Here is a 16,551-nt window from a genome sequence, read left to right on the forward strand (position 1 = left end):
CTTCTTCCTTGCTGAGCGGCCTTTCAGGTTATGTCTATGTAGGACTTGTTTTACTGTGGATATAGATACTTTTGTACCTGTTTCCTCCAGCATCTTCACAAGGTCTTTTGCTGTTGTTCTTTTCGCACCAAAGTACGTTAATCTCTAGGAGACAGAATGCTTCTCCTTCCTGAGCAGTATAACGGCTGCGTGGTCCCATGGTGTTTATACTTTCGTACTATTGTTTGTACAGATGAACGTGGTACCTTCAGGAGTTTGGAAATTGCTCCCAAGGATGAACCAGACTTGTGGAAGTCTACAATTCTTTTTCTGAGGTCTGGCTGATTTCTTTTGATTTTCCCATGATGTCAAGCAAAGAGGCACTGAGTTTGAAGGTAGACCTCTAAATACGTCCACAGGTACACCTCCAATTGACTCAAATGATGTCAATTAGCCGATCAGAACTATAGTTTGTTAACAAGAAATTTGTGGAGTGGTTGAAAAACAAATTTTAATGGCGAAATGTTCACTTCCGTTTTACCGGTCAGGAAACGTATGGCTTCGTTCCCAGAACCACTGGTAAACCAAAAATTTCCAAGGAACCTAATGTACTAGCTGGGTCTCTAGTCATGTTTTTAAAACTTTTGAAATCTCATAGTATCAGCGCTCGAGGAAGCTGCAGACACGGTAATCTGAGCAAACCGATTAGCCAGCCGTAGGCCTATAGGTGCACTTGATTTGCTCTCCGGACCCGAGGGGTATGGCACTTGGAGGCAGCGGTACAGCAAAGCCTAATCATAACAACAATTATTCAAAATATTTAGGAGCATATGCGACCAAAATGGTTGCACTTTAGAGCCCTGCACACACACTGTATACATAGTCACACTGACTATCACTACGGCCCTCTCTCCACTGGGTGAACATGAACCGTGCCACACAGTTCTACCTCATTAACCCTTTAACAAGATACAACCTCACACCCCTGCTCGGCCCTGCGGCCTGGAGGGAGATCTGAGGTGATCCACAGGGTCAAAAGTGGAGCGCTCCACAGGGGGGCCGATGGCTGAGACACGGTCTTACTTTCACACATGGTCCACGCCACAAAAAGACAACTTCAAAGCATCATTCCCTGGCTCCAATATCTCCGATCCCACCGCCACCTTTCACTTGAGAGTGAGAATTGCACTGCCATGGGTTTTCAAACTTTAGTAATTAAGGACTGTTTCTTACCCTTTACAGATAGACTTCATGGTATGTTGCCTGTAAAAAAAATATATACCCATTTTTTGAGCCCAATTCATACAGTCCCATTTTTACCATATTCTTGTTGCAATAAGCCTTTTATATCTCCGTGCACATGAATTTGAGTGGACATGGGCCAATGTGGATGGACTTCTGTTTTAATAAATCCATTATTCATTTGTTTTAGGCAGGTCCTAAGAAACATAAGACTAATCATTTTGTTTTCAAAATAATAGAATGTCATATTTTGAGTGTAATGACGTTCCTGGTCTGTGCAGGGGCGGTTCTGGGGGGGAGGGGAAGGGGGCAGTGCCCCTGTGACAACAATTTTGGACCCCCTTGTGGCCCCCCTAAATGTGGAGTATGAAATCATTTTTACATAACTAATTTTTGCAATCGTTCTTTTTTTACATCCGTTATTAGACAGTGGCAACGATGATGATTATGAACATGGTCTTTTGCCTGCAATGCAGTGAAGAAAACGATATGACAACAATAACGTCTAATGTAACTGGCCCCTCTAACAGTACAACTGGCCCCAGCTTGGCCCCCCCAGTTGAAATGGTCTAGAACCGCCACTGGGTCTGTGCAGCCTATATGCTACATGGCCTTGCCATGCCATGCACCTGAAATCAATAGTTATTGTGTTCATTAAACAGACAAGACACTTAGGCTACCCTGATCACAGTCAACACAGACGGAGATTCCATGAAACAAAATCACATTGATTGATTAAGACGAGTCATAGGCTTTTTGGTCGGGAGTAGGCCAGGGCTACTAATTGACTGCGAGTGAAGAGCAACATTATCCACTTGTTAAGCTACATAACATGCTGACAAATGTTCTGTTCACCCGTGCTAATACATGAGCCAACTAGACAAGATGATCATGAGCAGCACTCACCTCAACTTAGCTAACGTTTCTACAGCCTAATTGTAACCAATATTCAAATGTGGATTCAGTGAAGAAAATCAAATCTGACATTGATTGATTTATCAAGACGAGTCCCCACTCTTGTTTCAATGAAGCGTGAAACGGTGCTGAAATAGTTGACCACACGCGGGTAGGCTATTGCTTCAAATATATCATAACTATTTGATGACTTTCATCCTGCCTTCAATTGCATTAGCTTACTTTATTACAATATTTTCGTAATTCAGTGATATTTACTGGAACAGTAATTCTTTATGGATACGCCAGTTGTGGTTAAGAAAACAGTGCATGTGGTGAGCTATGAGAAAAAAAAGATGGGTGAAGTGACATGCCTCGCAAAGTTTAGAACTGGCAGGAGAATGGTAGTAATGGGCGCGGCATCGCAACCATTAAGAGCTTAAGAGAGTAGTCCGTGTCAATGCCGCCTCAGCATTATGGCTACATTTCATACCGTAGGCAGAACTTTACTGCAATCATGACTAGGTCGGTTGACGGAAAATAAAAGTAGAGGCTTTATCGCTGGCAATACCCTTCATATATAAAGAAAATTTTGCAAATGTTGGCGGGATGTTAAAGTTGCCGAAAAAACGTACTGGTTTGAAAGGTGTATAAGTGTCACGTCTGCCCCCGTTCCCCTCCCGGCGCTCGAAGGTGCCAGGCTCCCCAGCATTACGCACTCCTGCCACCATCATTACGCACACCTGTCTTTCCCTGTCACGCGCATCAGTAATTATTGGACTCACATAGACTCAATCACCTGTTTATTACCTCCCCTATATTTGTCAGTTCCCCATCTCTGTTCCCTGCTGCTGCAATGATTGTCGAATCCCGGTGTTTTGCCCATGTGCTGATGCTGTGCCTGTCTTGTTTCATGTCTGTTCCTTATTAAATGTTGACTCCCCGTACCTGCTTCTCATCTCCGGCGTCAGTCCGTACAGAATGCAGCAGCCATCTAACGAAACATCGGGGAGTGCTGGCGTTCTGGTTGGTGGTGACGTCGTGTCCGGGGGCCGCCACTGATGGAACCGGGGGTGCCTAAGCCAGCTCGTCGGGCTTCCACGCACTAGCTGGCTCGAGAGGTTTTCTTGTCCCGGTTGGCTCGGTAGGCCCATCCCACGTCAGGCCTCAGCCGGATCGCCAGGGTTTTACGCCTTAGCCGGCTTGCCAGGCATCTACGCTTCAGCCGGCTCATCAGGCTCCCACGTGCCAGCAGGATCATCAGGCTCCCACGCCTCAGCCGGTTTGCCAGGCTCCCACGCCCCTACCGGTTCGTCGGGATTTTATGCCTAGCAGGTTTGTCCTGCGCCCGTGCCTCGGCCAGCCCATTAGGCTCGCCCAGGTGGGACACCGGGTGGTGCCCCTAGAGGGGGGCACTGTCACGCCTGCTCCACTCCCCCTCCCGGCGCTCGAAGGCGCCAGGCTCCCCAGTATTACGTACTCTTGCCACCATCAGTACGCACACCTGCCTTTCCCCGTCACACGCATCAACGTATTATTGGACTCACCTGGACTCAATCACCTGTTTATTACATCCCCTGTATTTGTCAGTTCCCCATCTCTGTTCCCTGCTGCTGCATTGATTGTCAAATGTCGTGTTTTTCCTGTGTGCTGACGCTGTGCCTGTCTTGTTTCATGTCTGTTCCTTATTAAATGTTGACTCCCCGTACCTGCTTCTCACCTCCGGCGTCGGTCCGTACAATAAGAGTCCTATTAATGAAATTGGATGGCAAGTACAGAATTTTTTTTAAACACTCCACACCTCTAGGGGCAGTATGGTATGTGCAATAGGTGTTGACATTAGGATGGTGAACTGTATGTCTAATTCACATGGATGGTTGACATACTAGAGTAGGGATGGGCAATTTTGATGGGGGTGGGGGCCACATTAAATCTGAACTCATCATGAGGGGCCGCAGTGGCTTGCAGGTCTGCATTCCCACACATGCAGTCATGCCTTTTGAGGGACCTAAGTGAAAAAAAAATGTTTGAAATTTGAAACATTTGCAGTTTTACAGCTAATTTCCTGCAATTTTTCACATTTTGCCATAGTTGGGAGAAAACTATTTGCAGCTTTGAATATGACATCTGAGTGAGAGTGACTAACAAAACCAATGGGGTCCACTCGGTCAGTAATTCAACCATGATTACTACAAGTTTAGATAGTTGGCTAGACTAACTTATCGATCAAATTATTTTTTGCTGTCAGGCTAATTGAGTGACTGTCAGTGACTGACATAACAAGACCAAACTGCTGATGCACAACCAAATTTCGAAATTGCACCTTGTGTGTTCTACTCTTCTAACTCAACAGTAAGTTGAGACCCCGGCCGAGTTCCTAAAAAAACAAACAAACAAAACAAATCAAGACGTGTTCGATAGGATGGATAATGCGATACGTGTGAATTAGGGGGTGGCTTCCATCCAAAGACATGGGTGGTAACGTAAGCCCCGAGTGTCTCATTACAAAGAGGTCATCAGAATAGAGTAGGCTAAGTCCCTACCTTGCAGGTGTCAACATGCAACACTACTTACTGTTATAAATGAGCAGCAAATTGTTTTTTTATGCAAGAACCGCTGCTAATACCCAAGCCCCCGAGGCACTGGACGTGCTAAGGAGTTATGATAACTCAAACCACAGGAGTCTCTTCTCTTGTCTAAACAATCCTGCCTGATGGAATTCCTAGCCCTGCTGTGGTAGGGTTACCATACAGCGTCAGAAAACTACACTCTTAAAAAGAAGGGTTCCAAAAGGGTTCTTCTGCTGACCCCATAGGAGAACCCTTTGTGGTTCCAGTTAGAACCCTTTCTGTTTCCATATTTTCCTTGAGTTTCAAGTAGAAAGACCATGTAAACCCTCTGTATGGGATCTACATGGAACCCAACAGGGGTTCTACCTGGAACCAAAAATGATTTCTACCTGGAATAGAGTTGCAAAGGGGGGGTATATTACTGGAAACTTTCTAGGTTTACCAGTAAACTACTAGAATTTTGGTATCTTTCAAGGACTTTATGTACTTCAGATTATCACAGGTGTCTGTAATTATCTCTGTCCCTCTGTGTGGCCTTACCACATGTAAAACATATGAAATAAGATAATTTTACAATAATAAAATATAATGACAAATATGAACAAATATTCTCCTAAATACAAACCATCAATTTAGTGAATACCATTGATGTTTAATATGAGGGTTTCAGCATGAAATATCCTTTATATTTTATTTAAAAAATGTATTATCTCGAAGTTAATTGAAAGTAATGTCATTTGATTAGATGCTTTTTTCATTAATTGGACAATTTTCTCTTGAACCATATGGTCTATCTACTAGAAACTCATGGAAAATATGGGCACAGATATAATAAATGAATATGGTATATGAATACATTTTTATAAATTACCAAAGTTACTCAACATTGCCATAGATTTTCTGTTAATTACCAAAATTACTCAAGATTCCATTAACTTGCCGGTAGGTTTGCAACCCTAACCTGGAACCAAAAAGGGTTCTTCAAAGGGTTTTCAGCCGAAGAACCCTTTTAGGTCCCGGATACACTCTTGCTATCTTCTCTATATCCTAAAAAAGCTGATGGGTTTTTAGGTATAATCTTTCCTCGGGCTCTTACATTTAAATTGTGTTGTTTTCAACCAAACACTGCTTGCTATAACCATACACATACTGTATAGTGTGTGCGTATGTACAAGCGACTGTGCTTTGATGATATCCAGCCCTAAAATGTCCATTATGCTTCGCTACTGTCCATTACGGCATCATGGCCGTGTCATCCCGAAACCCATTAGTGCGTAAACATGTACACTACATGTGACCCCTGCCTACTTACACCTATTAGTTAGGGCTCCTGTCTGTGAAAGTTGTTTATACAGTGTGCTCATGAGACCTGGCTGCCGTTCAAAGAAATCATATTGAGTTAAGGAGAAGTCGGCCAAGATGTAATACAAATAGCTGTAAGAAAAAGCAAGAAAGGAATTTGAAAAACGTTAATGGGTTTTTTCTTTTTTTTTTCTCCTTTCACTTTTTCTTCACCAATCTTCCCTATGCAATTTTGTTCCATTGTCTGGTCCCTAAACCAAGTTAGCAAAAAAACATTTTTTTTTAAAATGAATGTAGTTCAGTACCGCAACAAAGAATATTCAGTAACCGAACAAGCTGAAAATGTGGGGTAGCCACACGCGACATTAAAATCATAATGCAGCTTGTAAATTTCCCTACACTCTTTCTCTCTCTCTCTCTCTCTCTCTCTCTCTCTCTCTCTCTCTCTCTCTCTCTCTGTCTGTCTGTCTGTCTGTCTGTCTGTCTGTCTGTCTGTCTGTCTGTCTGTCTGTCTGTCTGTCTGTCTGTCTGTCTGTCTGTCTGTCTGTCTGTCTGTCTGTCTGTTCTGTGTATCCTGGCTGTGTGGCATGCAGCCAGAGCAGAGCACACAAACAAGAATGGCTTTGAGTCAACACAGACAACAACAAGACAAACAACAACAATGACCACAACCACACACTGACCAAAACCCAACCATGCAGTAAGCTATATTACAGACAGTCTTATGTCTGGGCCCATGTGGAATGACTTGGGATGCATTCCATCTCTGACAAGGTCTGAGGAAGAGGAGAATGCTTGTTCTGATGCCGTCCACTCAGCGGAATGCATCAGAAGTCCCAAATACACAAGACTAGGAACCATGGTTTTAACGAGCTCTGCCTTCCCTGTATTTGGGTCTTGCCAGGATAATCATCCAGAGAAAGTATCTTGGTGCATCTAAATGGGACATTTCATATTCAGCACTTGGTGAGAATATCTCACTGTTCACTCTCTATCTACAACTCTGTAACTACATACTGTGTGTAATGCCAGTGCCACCCATATGGTTTTGTGCATGGCATGATTAGAGGGCTCTGTTCACTTCTGTTAGAGCAGAGTGACGGTGCTGTGTTGACAGTCCTTTTCAGTATGGGACTGTCAACTGTCCACATTGTTAATAGCAGCAACATAGTGAGCCGAATTAGATGATTGACGAGGCATCTCATTTGTTCGTCTGGACAATCTCTCTCTCTCTCTCTCTCTCTCTCGCACTCTCTTTCTCTCTCTTTCTCTCTCTAAGCTCAGCTTCAGGGCCCTGTAATGACTACCAGCACTTGGCCCCAGACCGAGACCTAATCCTAGATCCAACCTTGTGCCCAGATCCTTAATAAATACAAATACTGCCCTGGTTCCAGCCTCGGACCCAGCTGAGTAGTCCCAGCCTACATCCAGCCCCATACAGCACAAGCCCAATATCCCATCCTAAGCTTCAGCCCAAGTCAAGCCCCTATCCAAGTCCTAAAGCTCTAGCCTCAGATCGAACCCATGCCCTACTCCCAGCCCAGCCTCAGTCAAGCCACAGGTCCAGCCCCAGCCCTACCCCCAGCCCAGCCTCAGTCAAGCCACAGGTCCAGCCCCAGCCCTACCCCCAGCCCAGCCTCAGTCAAGCCGCAAGTCCAGCCCCAGCCCTACCCCCAGCCCAGCCTCAGTCAAGCCGCAAGTCCAGCCCCAGCCCTACCCCCAGCCCAGCCTCAGTCAAGCCGCAAGTCCAGCCCCAGCCCTACCCCCAGCCCAGCCTCAGTCAAGCCACAGGTCCAGCCCCAGCCCTACCCCCAGCCCAGCCTCAGTCAAGCCACAAGTCCAGCCCCAGCCCTACCCCCAGCCCAGCCTCAGTCAAGCCACAGGTCCAGCCCCAGCCCTACCCCCAGCCCAGCCTCAGTCAAGCCACAAGTCCAGCCCCAGCCCTACCCCCAGCCCAGCCTCAGTCAAGCCGCAAGTCCAGCCCCAGCCCTATCCACAGCTGCACTCATCAATCCAGCAGCCTCACTCAGTGGGTAAGGTGGGTTCGGGAGCACCACCACCACCATCACCTCCTGTACAGTACATCCATGTCCGGCGGATTCCTAAATTACAGGCAAGTTCCACACAGTGAGATGGTTTATTGCATCTGACCGGCTCACTTCCTCCCCATACCAAAGGCATTGCACGCTGGGCCTTATTTTGATGTGGCGTGTAAGCATAATTAGAGGTCCAATAAAAGCAGAGAGGAGGGAAAAAAGAGGCATGTCCATCTGTCGAGTGTTAAAGGCTGGGGAGGGGGTAGAGAGAGCCCTGCTCTGCACTCCGGATCACACAGCTCCACCACGCCTCCCTGTCTGTTGTTGTAGCAGCCATTAGAGCAGGCGTGGATGTAAATACTCTGCAGAGCCTAAGACCAACCCCACACACTTGTCTGCCTGCCTGCCTCTGTGTGTGTGTGTGTGTGTGTGTGTGTGTGTGTGTGTGTGTGTGTGTGTGTGTGTGTGTGTGTGTGTCGGGGGGGGGGGCCTCCTGATCTCAAGTTACCAGGGCCTTGCAGAGATCGATCCAAAGTAGGTACTAGTCTGCACGCGCACGGAGAAGAACACACACAGACATGGCAAACAAGAGTCAGACATGTGGCTCACTGCAGTAGTACAACACTGGACGATCCCTATTCCCTGCCTGCCCTTGTGTCTCTAGCTATGTCCCTAGGAGTGGTGATGTGAATCACCTGCAGCCCACGACTGCTAAACTGCTGGTCATTGAGTTCCAGCTTTTAACATATGCCCTGATTTTTTTATACTGATCCCCATTGGTATAGTATTCCTTAAGAATCACACCAGTTGTGACCATGTTATTGTCAATACACTGCACTGAGTAAATGCTGAGTAAATGCTTGAGTGTTGTTCTTCACATGAGTATAGTGAGAGGTTAGTTGACGAGGGCCTCCGTCTCTCTGTCTCTGGTCCGCTCTCCTACCTCTGAAGCCCTCGCATGACTCACTTTCGTGTTGAAATGCTTCTTTTGTGTTGTTGTTTTATGCACGCCACTTAGAAACGACCCCCACATGATGACTTTTACGGCCTAATAAACTCAAGAGTATCGAACCAAACTGGCTGGCCATATTTAGTAGCTTTATACGAAAACGTATTACGGTGTAATTGCTGTAGGCAGGCGCGCTATCGAGAGAATAACATAGGTGAGGGTTACAAAATTTCCCCTCGCACTCGAAAGGGACACTGGACCTTTTGTCTGCAGCTCTGGAGTTTCCAATCACCACTGGGAAATATGGAGTGTATTATAAGATTTATATAATAAGTCCATTTTATTTCACATTTCCGAAAATGAACTTTTACAGTGTGGTAAAATGTAGCCGGAAAGAAAAACATCTGTTCGGCATTTAGCGTTGCCAACATAATGGAATCCTCTGATGACAATGATTGAGGGTGGAAGAGAAGATCCCCCTTGTACATTGCCCTGAGAAAAAGAAAAAACAGGGACCAAATCTACACACAACGACTGTTTCTCTGCAGTGACGTGATAAATGGAAACGTGTAGAAGTGATACAAAGCTAGCCTTCTCCTCTGTGTGAAATGGATCTTCCTCGGTCATTGCTCAGACACGAAACAGCGCACAGAAAAAAGGGAGAAAGCGGAAAAACCTAAACCCTCTAGTTTGTGAACCGACTGGAACGCCATCGAATCAGAAATCTATGTGTTGGTGCCAATTGAAATGAATTAGGGCGAATTGAGTTTATAGGGTGAAGGGGGCTAGCCAGAGGGTGATTAGGCAGAGGGTGAACAGACATTGTTTTTTCCTGGTGAGAGAAAACGAAGACAAAACAGAAACAGATAACACAGCTTGTCACGTGGGTCCTGAGGAATCTCTCCGAGCCTGACTACAAGTTCATGACACCTGTGTTGTTTTTTCCTTCAGGGGGGATTTCCACCAGTGTAGCATGGCATCGGTGCACTGAGGACTGAGGACCCTTTCACTGGCTTCATTTGATACGGCTGTGACTGAGACCTAGTAGGTCTGCTACACTACAGACAGACAGGATGGACATGCTTGGGTTAGTGGGTCCCACCAGACTGACCTCGCCGCAACAGTTACTGTAGTTCACAGGTTTTGTTTTTGTTACTGAATTTATTTGTCAATGCAGCTGAAAACTTGAATTATCTGCCGATGATTTTCCACAAAACTGTCCAGACACAAAAACACACCTGCATAAAGACTTGCACGCACGCACAAACATATCCGCACACACGCGCACATTAACGGCTTGGCTGATGGGGCCTGGGAAGAGAAAGGGAACACGGTTCCTTTTAGACGCTGCAGCCGGGGCTCAGGTCAGGACTTGGCGAGCAGTAATCCCTCTCAGGTGATGCTGCTCACATTCAGCCACATCCAGCTGATCTGCTTAAATATGTTCTCTCCCGGCCCCGTCCCTCCACTCCCTCTCATCCCTCTCATCTTTAAAAGCCCCCTCGGCAAGGAGCAGAACTTGGGAGGATGGGGGGAGGGGCTACTGCTATTCCACACCACGAACCACGGATCGCTTTTCAGCGTTTCCGTAAAGCGATCGTTCCATGTGCCGCTTGGCGCGCTGACACAACGTACAGAGCTCCTTCATAACCAGCCAGGAGAAACGCACTGCTGCTGTGGAATAAAAAAAAAGTCACACAGTCCCTCCTGGTTTAGGAGAGAGAGACGCAGGATACAGGGCGCCCGTCCCGTGGATTAGAGTGGCATTATGTGAAAAAGCCTTGTTAAAAGACATGCCATCTGCGGTCCCTCTTCACTTTTTCCAAAGGCAGAGTGGCAAAGCTGGTTTAAGAGAGGCCCCGTGGAGCATTCCCTCTCCATGTCGGGGAGGGGCGGGTAATCACTCAAACACACATTCATTCTCTCCAAATCATCTCCAACTTAAATTACAAACCTTCTGACTCACTCCTTCACATCTCTCTCGCTCACACACAGTCAGATGAAATGGCTTCGTGTCCACCAAACAATAAGAGGGACAATAAGCTATTTAATAGACAGTCATAAACTATCAATATATAATAATATATGCCATTTAGCAGACGCTTTTATCCAAATTGACTTACAGTCATGCTATTTGTATCCATTTCTCTCACAGAAAAGTCAGAGTATTAGCAAGTGCGGTCTGAGTGCTTTCAGGGCGGCAGGTAGTCTGGCGATTAAGAGCGTTGGGCCAGTACCAGGCTAGGTGAAAAATCTGCTGATGTGCCCTTGAGCAAGGCACTTAACCCTAATTGCTCCTATAAGTAGCTCTGAATGAGTGTCTGCTAAATGACTAAAACGTAAATGTAAGGCATATCCTTCTGTGTTACCTACACTGTCAAAGAGGTGCTCTTGTCTGTCTCCCCCTTTGAATGTGTGTGTTCATTCTACAAGCAACAGAAAACAGGGAAACAAAAATGAGTGTCTCTTATTGGTAGTCCCTCCGCTGTTTCAGTCTGTTTTCTTCTGTTTGGTGACTAATGAATACAACTTTAGCAGGTACAGTACTAACAAATCTGATTCTTGGATGTTCTACATAACTTTTTCCATTAGATGCATCATCACCGTGTTTCATCTTATCTCACATTAATTGAGTCCGTTTCCTCAAATAAGCCCAAACTGCATATTCAAGTAGACTTTGACACAATCAAGATAATTTATTATCACTTAGTGGTTACAAAGTTACTTAGAGATGCAATCTCGAAGTTTTGTATAATTTCAGACAGTAGTTTTGAAAGTAGTGCCCGTTTTCTGTGTACTATGCCATCAAATTATGTACATTTTACATTCTCATTTTAGTCATTTAGCAGACGCTAAATCCAGAGCGATTTACAGGAGCAATTAGGGTTAAGTGCCTTGCTTAAGAGCACATCGACAGATTCTTCACCTAGTCGACTTGGGGATTCGAACCAGTTACGTCCTGCAAATACTATTACTATTATATTTTTTTGCAATTGGTATGGATGATATATTACGAATTTGTTCTGCTTAAGATCCTGGAGTACATCTTTAAGTATCTTAATCTCAAAATCTGTTTCATATCATTTTGAGAAAGAAGAAGAGTAGGCGGCCAGTACGTTGCAAATAACTTTAGTAAACTATTAACAGAATATATTTACAAATACTACATATAGGAGCAGTCAGCATAGTACATCACAACGGGAAAACGCACTTTGACTACTAGAATCTTCCTCAGGCAACGTTGGAAAAATAGCTGAAGATTATTATTTGAATTAATCTGATTCTGATTATTTTATTATCGTAAAAGATCAGATTGTGGGGACATTCAAAACCGTATAATTTCTATGATCTTTTGAAACAGCTGACCTACAAAATCAAAGTTCACCTTGGAGTGATTACAGAACACTAAGGGTACATTTTTCTTCAGTACTGTACACAGTCTTTCACTACTATAGCCATTTCCTAGTAGTGAATTTACAAACTCCCCTGACCCATGGTGCATCTCTTCCTCCAGGCAACATTGGTACTTGAGTCTGTTTTTATGTAGTCAGCAGGTGGCATCATTAGCCAGAGAATAAAAATGAAAACCAATATCCTTGAGTCTAGCAATGATATCATAGCAGGCTTCATTGGCATGATTTCCTCTTTTTTTAGTGGGCAGGGTGGGGGAGTAAGGAGGTGGAAATCATCGGTTTTATATGAAGAGAAAAAAAAACAATAACTACAGTGGAACAGAGGATTGAGTCATGTAGTAGATTATGGGAGCTGCTTGCAAGACATGATCAAACCATTTACACCACAGATTCCCTTCATTTAGCCTTAGCCTGACTCTCTTACAGTTTGCCTTTGAACCCAGACTGTTGCCGACTAGAACAGCCCTGCTTTTCACTCTTGCATCCTCTTATTATACACCCGTCTCCTTCCCATACACTTCACTAGCTAATCCAATCATTTCCTGCGTGTTAACGGCAAAGGCTCTACTACTTATATCAGCCAATTTCTTTGAATTTATTTCAGCCTGAAAGGTAAAGAAATTTGGTCCTCCACACACAGGATATTTTTCTTTACGCATAAAATATATATGCCTGGGGAGCTTAACGTGACCAATTCCATATTCCGTTTTTAAAATGTGTCTGGGACTCATCACTCCAGACTGATTTGGAAACCTCACTGCGTTACTGCTGCGTTCCAGAGCTGTCATGGTGAACCTTCGGGGCAAGGCACAAATATTCAGCCCTCTCAGAGCATATTGAACAGTGATCTCTCTCTCACATGCTTCTCTCAATAACCATAAAAAAATAAAGGAAGGAAGTGAAAACCTAAAGCTTGGCTGCCTGCCAGTGTGTGCTAAATGTCGCTTTTGGCCTCAGTTGGACCATTCCAATCCAAAACAACAGGAACCAATCCTCCACCTTCCCTCAAAAAACAATCTGTACAAAACCCATACATTGCTGAGGGCTGGAGCATCCAGTTCGAGATGTTCAGAGAGTTTACGGTGATGTGTGTACAGCTCAGCCTAATCCCATCCTCAGGGTCAAATGTATGAGTTAACCTTTTGCTCTCACCCCCACCTCCAGCCCCCACCCCTCCCTCCCTCCCACACACACACACACACACGGGTTATACCTCTCTAGCCTGTTAGCCAAAAGCATTTCAACCACTTCTATCAACAACAAACACAGAAACACAGACAAACACACACATCTATGCCATTATCAATTGGCCTCTCTCCCTATAACATCTCAAACTTAAACTTAACCAGTTCCACTCTGTGCCAAAAAGTTTGATCCCATTAAGAACATTATATTACGGAGCATCTGAGATCACCCCAATCCTAAGAGAAAAATAGAGGAGCAGAGAAAAGTGTGTCTGTGCAAGTACCCCACAGTGACTGCTTGATTATTTGCAGATGGGCAGTGGAAGGCTTGCAGCCAGAAGTGGAGGTTCCCCCTGGCATGCCTTGCATATGATTCAATCTGTGATTGCCTTACAATTTACAACCCTCCCCCCCCAAAAAAAACTTGCATTGAGAAGAGGATCATCCTACTGTACTCCACACCACACTGTAACATGTTCTGTTTAGGGTATTGGTGCTATAAGCAGGCTACCATGGGATCAATAAGGAATAGCACACGCACTTCAGATTAAGCAGTGTTCCCTCTCTCCCTTGCCACCACCGGAGTAAGGACCTTTCTTATGTCACAGATCCAGAGAGGTGCTGCTAACAGCAGACGCACTGATGGTCACAGTCTGCTCATTCATTTCACATTGCTGTTTTTACCAATGGGCCAAATCCCCAGAGGCGATTGTTATGCATGTACCAACTGTTCAAAGATAACTCTGCGGTTATGAGATCAATTAAAACCAGCTTATGAGGTTGGAGAGGTCGAATTCATATGGCAGGGGAAGGGGATTCAGCATCTATTCATTAAAACTCCCACAATACGCCCCCCTAAGCCGCTGCGCTCCACAATAGATAGACAGAGCCGCACTACCAGCTTTTTACCGTCTAGTCGCTGTAGCCTACTAAGCAGTACCACATTTAATTAAAGACACAGACCTCTCTTTGTTGGCAAGGACAGGCGGACAGGTAAGAGCACAGAGAGCCCGAAGCAATTTGGGGTAACCTAGGCTATTTGACCAAAGGACTCACCAACAGCAACTACGTAAGAAATATGAAGCAGATAACAATATCACAAATCTTATCAGGCATTTTTTTTGCGTTGGCAAACCATGACCGCTATGTGTCCAAGACGCACATTTTGCGCATTTGTCAAAATGTCCCCAAAACAGAACTTCAAGAATTACCTGTAATCTAGTAATACAACTAACAACGTCTTTGAGTGGTGAAGTCTCACCAATTTGTTACAATTTAGAAAAATAGTTTCCACGTTGAACTCATGAAGTTCCGAACAGTTGCCTCGTGAAACATACCCACAGTCTGGACAGACTCGGCTACTGCTTTACAGCGCTGTGGGACTTTTCGTTTTGGCGGGATGGATATATTAGGTGGATCGAATACATTTTTTTCACTGCGCTTTTAATCTTATACCGGGAGTCGGGTGATAATTGCAGAGCGCATAAAACTCATCCAGGAACTCACGAGCGCATTTACCAGATATGCATCACCTCAAATAGCCTAACCCTAGACCTCAGGATGCTGGACGGTCACTGTATCCTGATCAATATACCGTGCTCAGGGCGATGATAGTCAGTGTGTAGGAGACATGCCAACGAGTTATGTTTGAATACATTGGCAAGGTAATTATCTAATCATGGTTATGATGACATCATCATAAGCAGAACCGGATATACAATGGCAACAAATGTTGATTAAACTCGTGGTCTCAAAATGTTCAATATTATCTGTCCGACCATGTCTATTTTTATTTTTCTAACGTTGCTGTCTCAGAAACTATCCAAAACTTCTCGCTCTCAACTGTCACATTGGCAAGGATGATGTATGCATAGATAGACGATTTTTTTCACGTACCTCTTTTGTTCCTCCTCCAGCGATTTGACTGCGTTTGACAGTTGCTGTACTCCATACAGTTCAACACGATTAAAGCCAATGAGAAAAGTCGAAACTGCATCTGGACGGCTGGTGTTCCGACTCGAATAAGAAGTGCCAATGGTGTTTGGGATGAATTATCTGGTTCGTTTCCTCCAGTTTCTTGAATGATTCCAATTTGTCACACATTAAACGAGCAGCGACAACATAGTATCTCACCACGGAATAATATCATTTTATGAAGATCACCGTTCCTTCATTCACAAGTGTCCCTTTGAGTGCTGTAAAAAGAAAGATATGGGTTATTATGATAACACATGTGACGATATCCACATCTATCCAAACATGGGGAAAATACTTTATCTAAAGAGTTTAGGAGGCTAAGCCTACTGTATTTAAATACACTGCAACAATGAAACATTTTTTTTTCTGCCACACGTGTTAATTTACTCTCCATTCTCGACAAAAGAGCTTGGCATTAAATAATTCCAACGCCTCTCAAACAAGCAATAACCTTCCAATATAATGAGCGCAAGAAGCTGTGTTTAACAATGAACACAATATGAAACATACCTGCATATGTGACAGTCTAAATCCACTTCAGAAAGCCACAGTGGGTCTGGAGCATACAGCATCCCTCTTGCATGAAAAGTTATTCTGGAAGAGAACAGAGGTCCGAGTGATCTCCCTTCTCCTTGAGACGCACACGAGTTTTATTCCGATAATACCTATTTCCCCGCTGAAAGCGTGTCCTTTTTCACTCCAGCAAACTTGTCTACACTATTCGGGCGTCCCGTTTTACGTTGGGGTTTAAAGCAAAGGATATGAAGCCAGTAGATTCTCCTCTAGATTGTCTGCATTTTGCGCTTCGAGCAGAGGTGAAGTGGTAGGCTACTACTGGTCCTGATGCTTGGGCTGCTTTCTCATATAGCTGCTCCTGTCACGTGGAGATTTCTAGATCTTTGGGGCTGCTCAGAATTAGAAGCCCCTTGACCAGAGTGAAGTGTTTTTTTTCTTATTATTTTAGATAATGAAGATGACACATGTTATTTAGCTGCCTAGGTCCTC

The 16,551-nt window shown here is 44.6% G+C and overlaps 1 protein-coding gene across 1 annotated transcript in view; it reads right to left on the reverse strand.

Annotated features, from left to right (window-relative positions):
• Window positions 1-16,551, reverse strand: part of LOC106583742 (R-spondin-2) — a 78,269-nt gene extending 61,718 nt beyond the window's left edge. The window contains exons 1-2 of the mRNA XM_014168289.2: window positions 16,057-16,551; window positions 15,466-15,764 (exon numbers count right to left, since the gene is read on the reverse strand). Coding sequence (XP_014023764.1) covers window positions 15,466-15,565 — 100 coding nt within the window. The 5' untranslated portion in view covers window positions 15,566-15,764; window positions 16,057-16,551. The remainder of the gene's footprint in view (window positions 1-15,465; window positions 15,765-16,056) is intronic.

Source organism: Salmo salar, chromosome ssa02 (genome assembly GCF_905237065.1).
Source record: "Salmo salar chromosome ssa02, Ssal_v3.1, whole genome shotgun sequence".
Taxonomy (NCBI): Eukaryota; Metazoa; Chordata; class Actinopteri; order Salmoniformes; family Salmonidae; genus Salmo; species Salmo salar.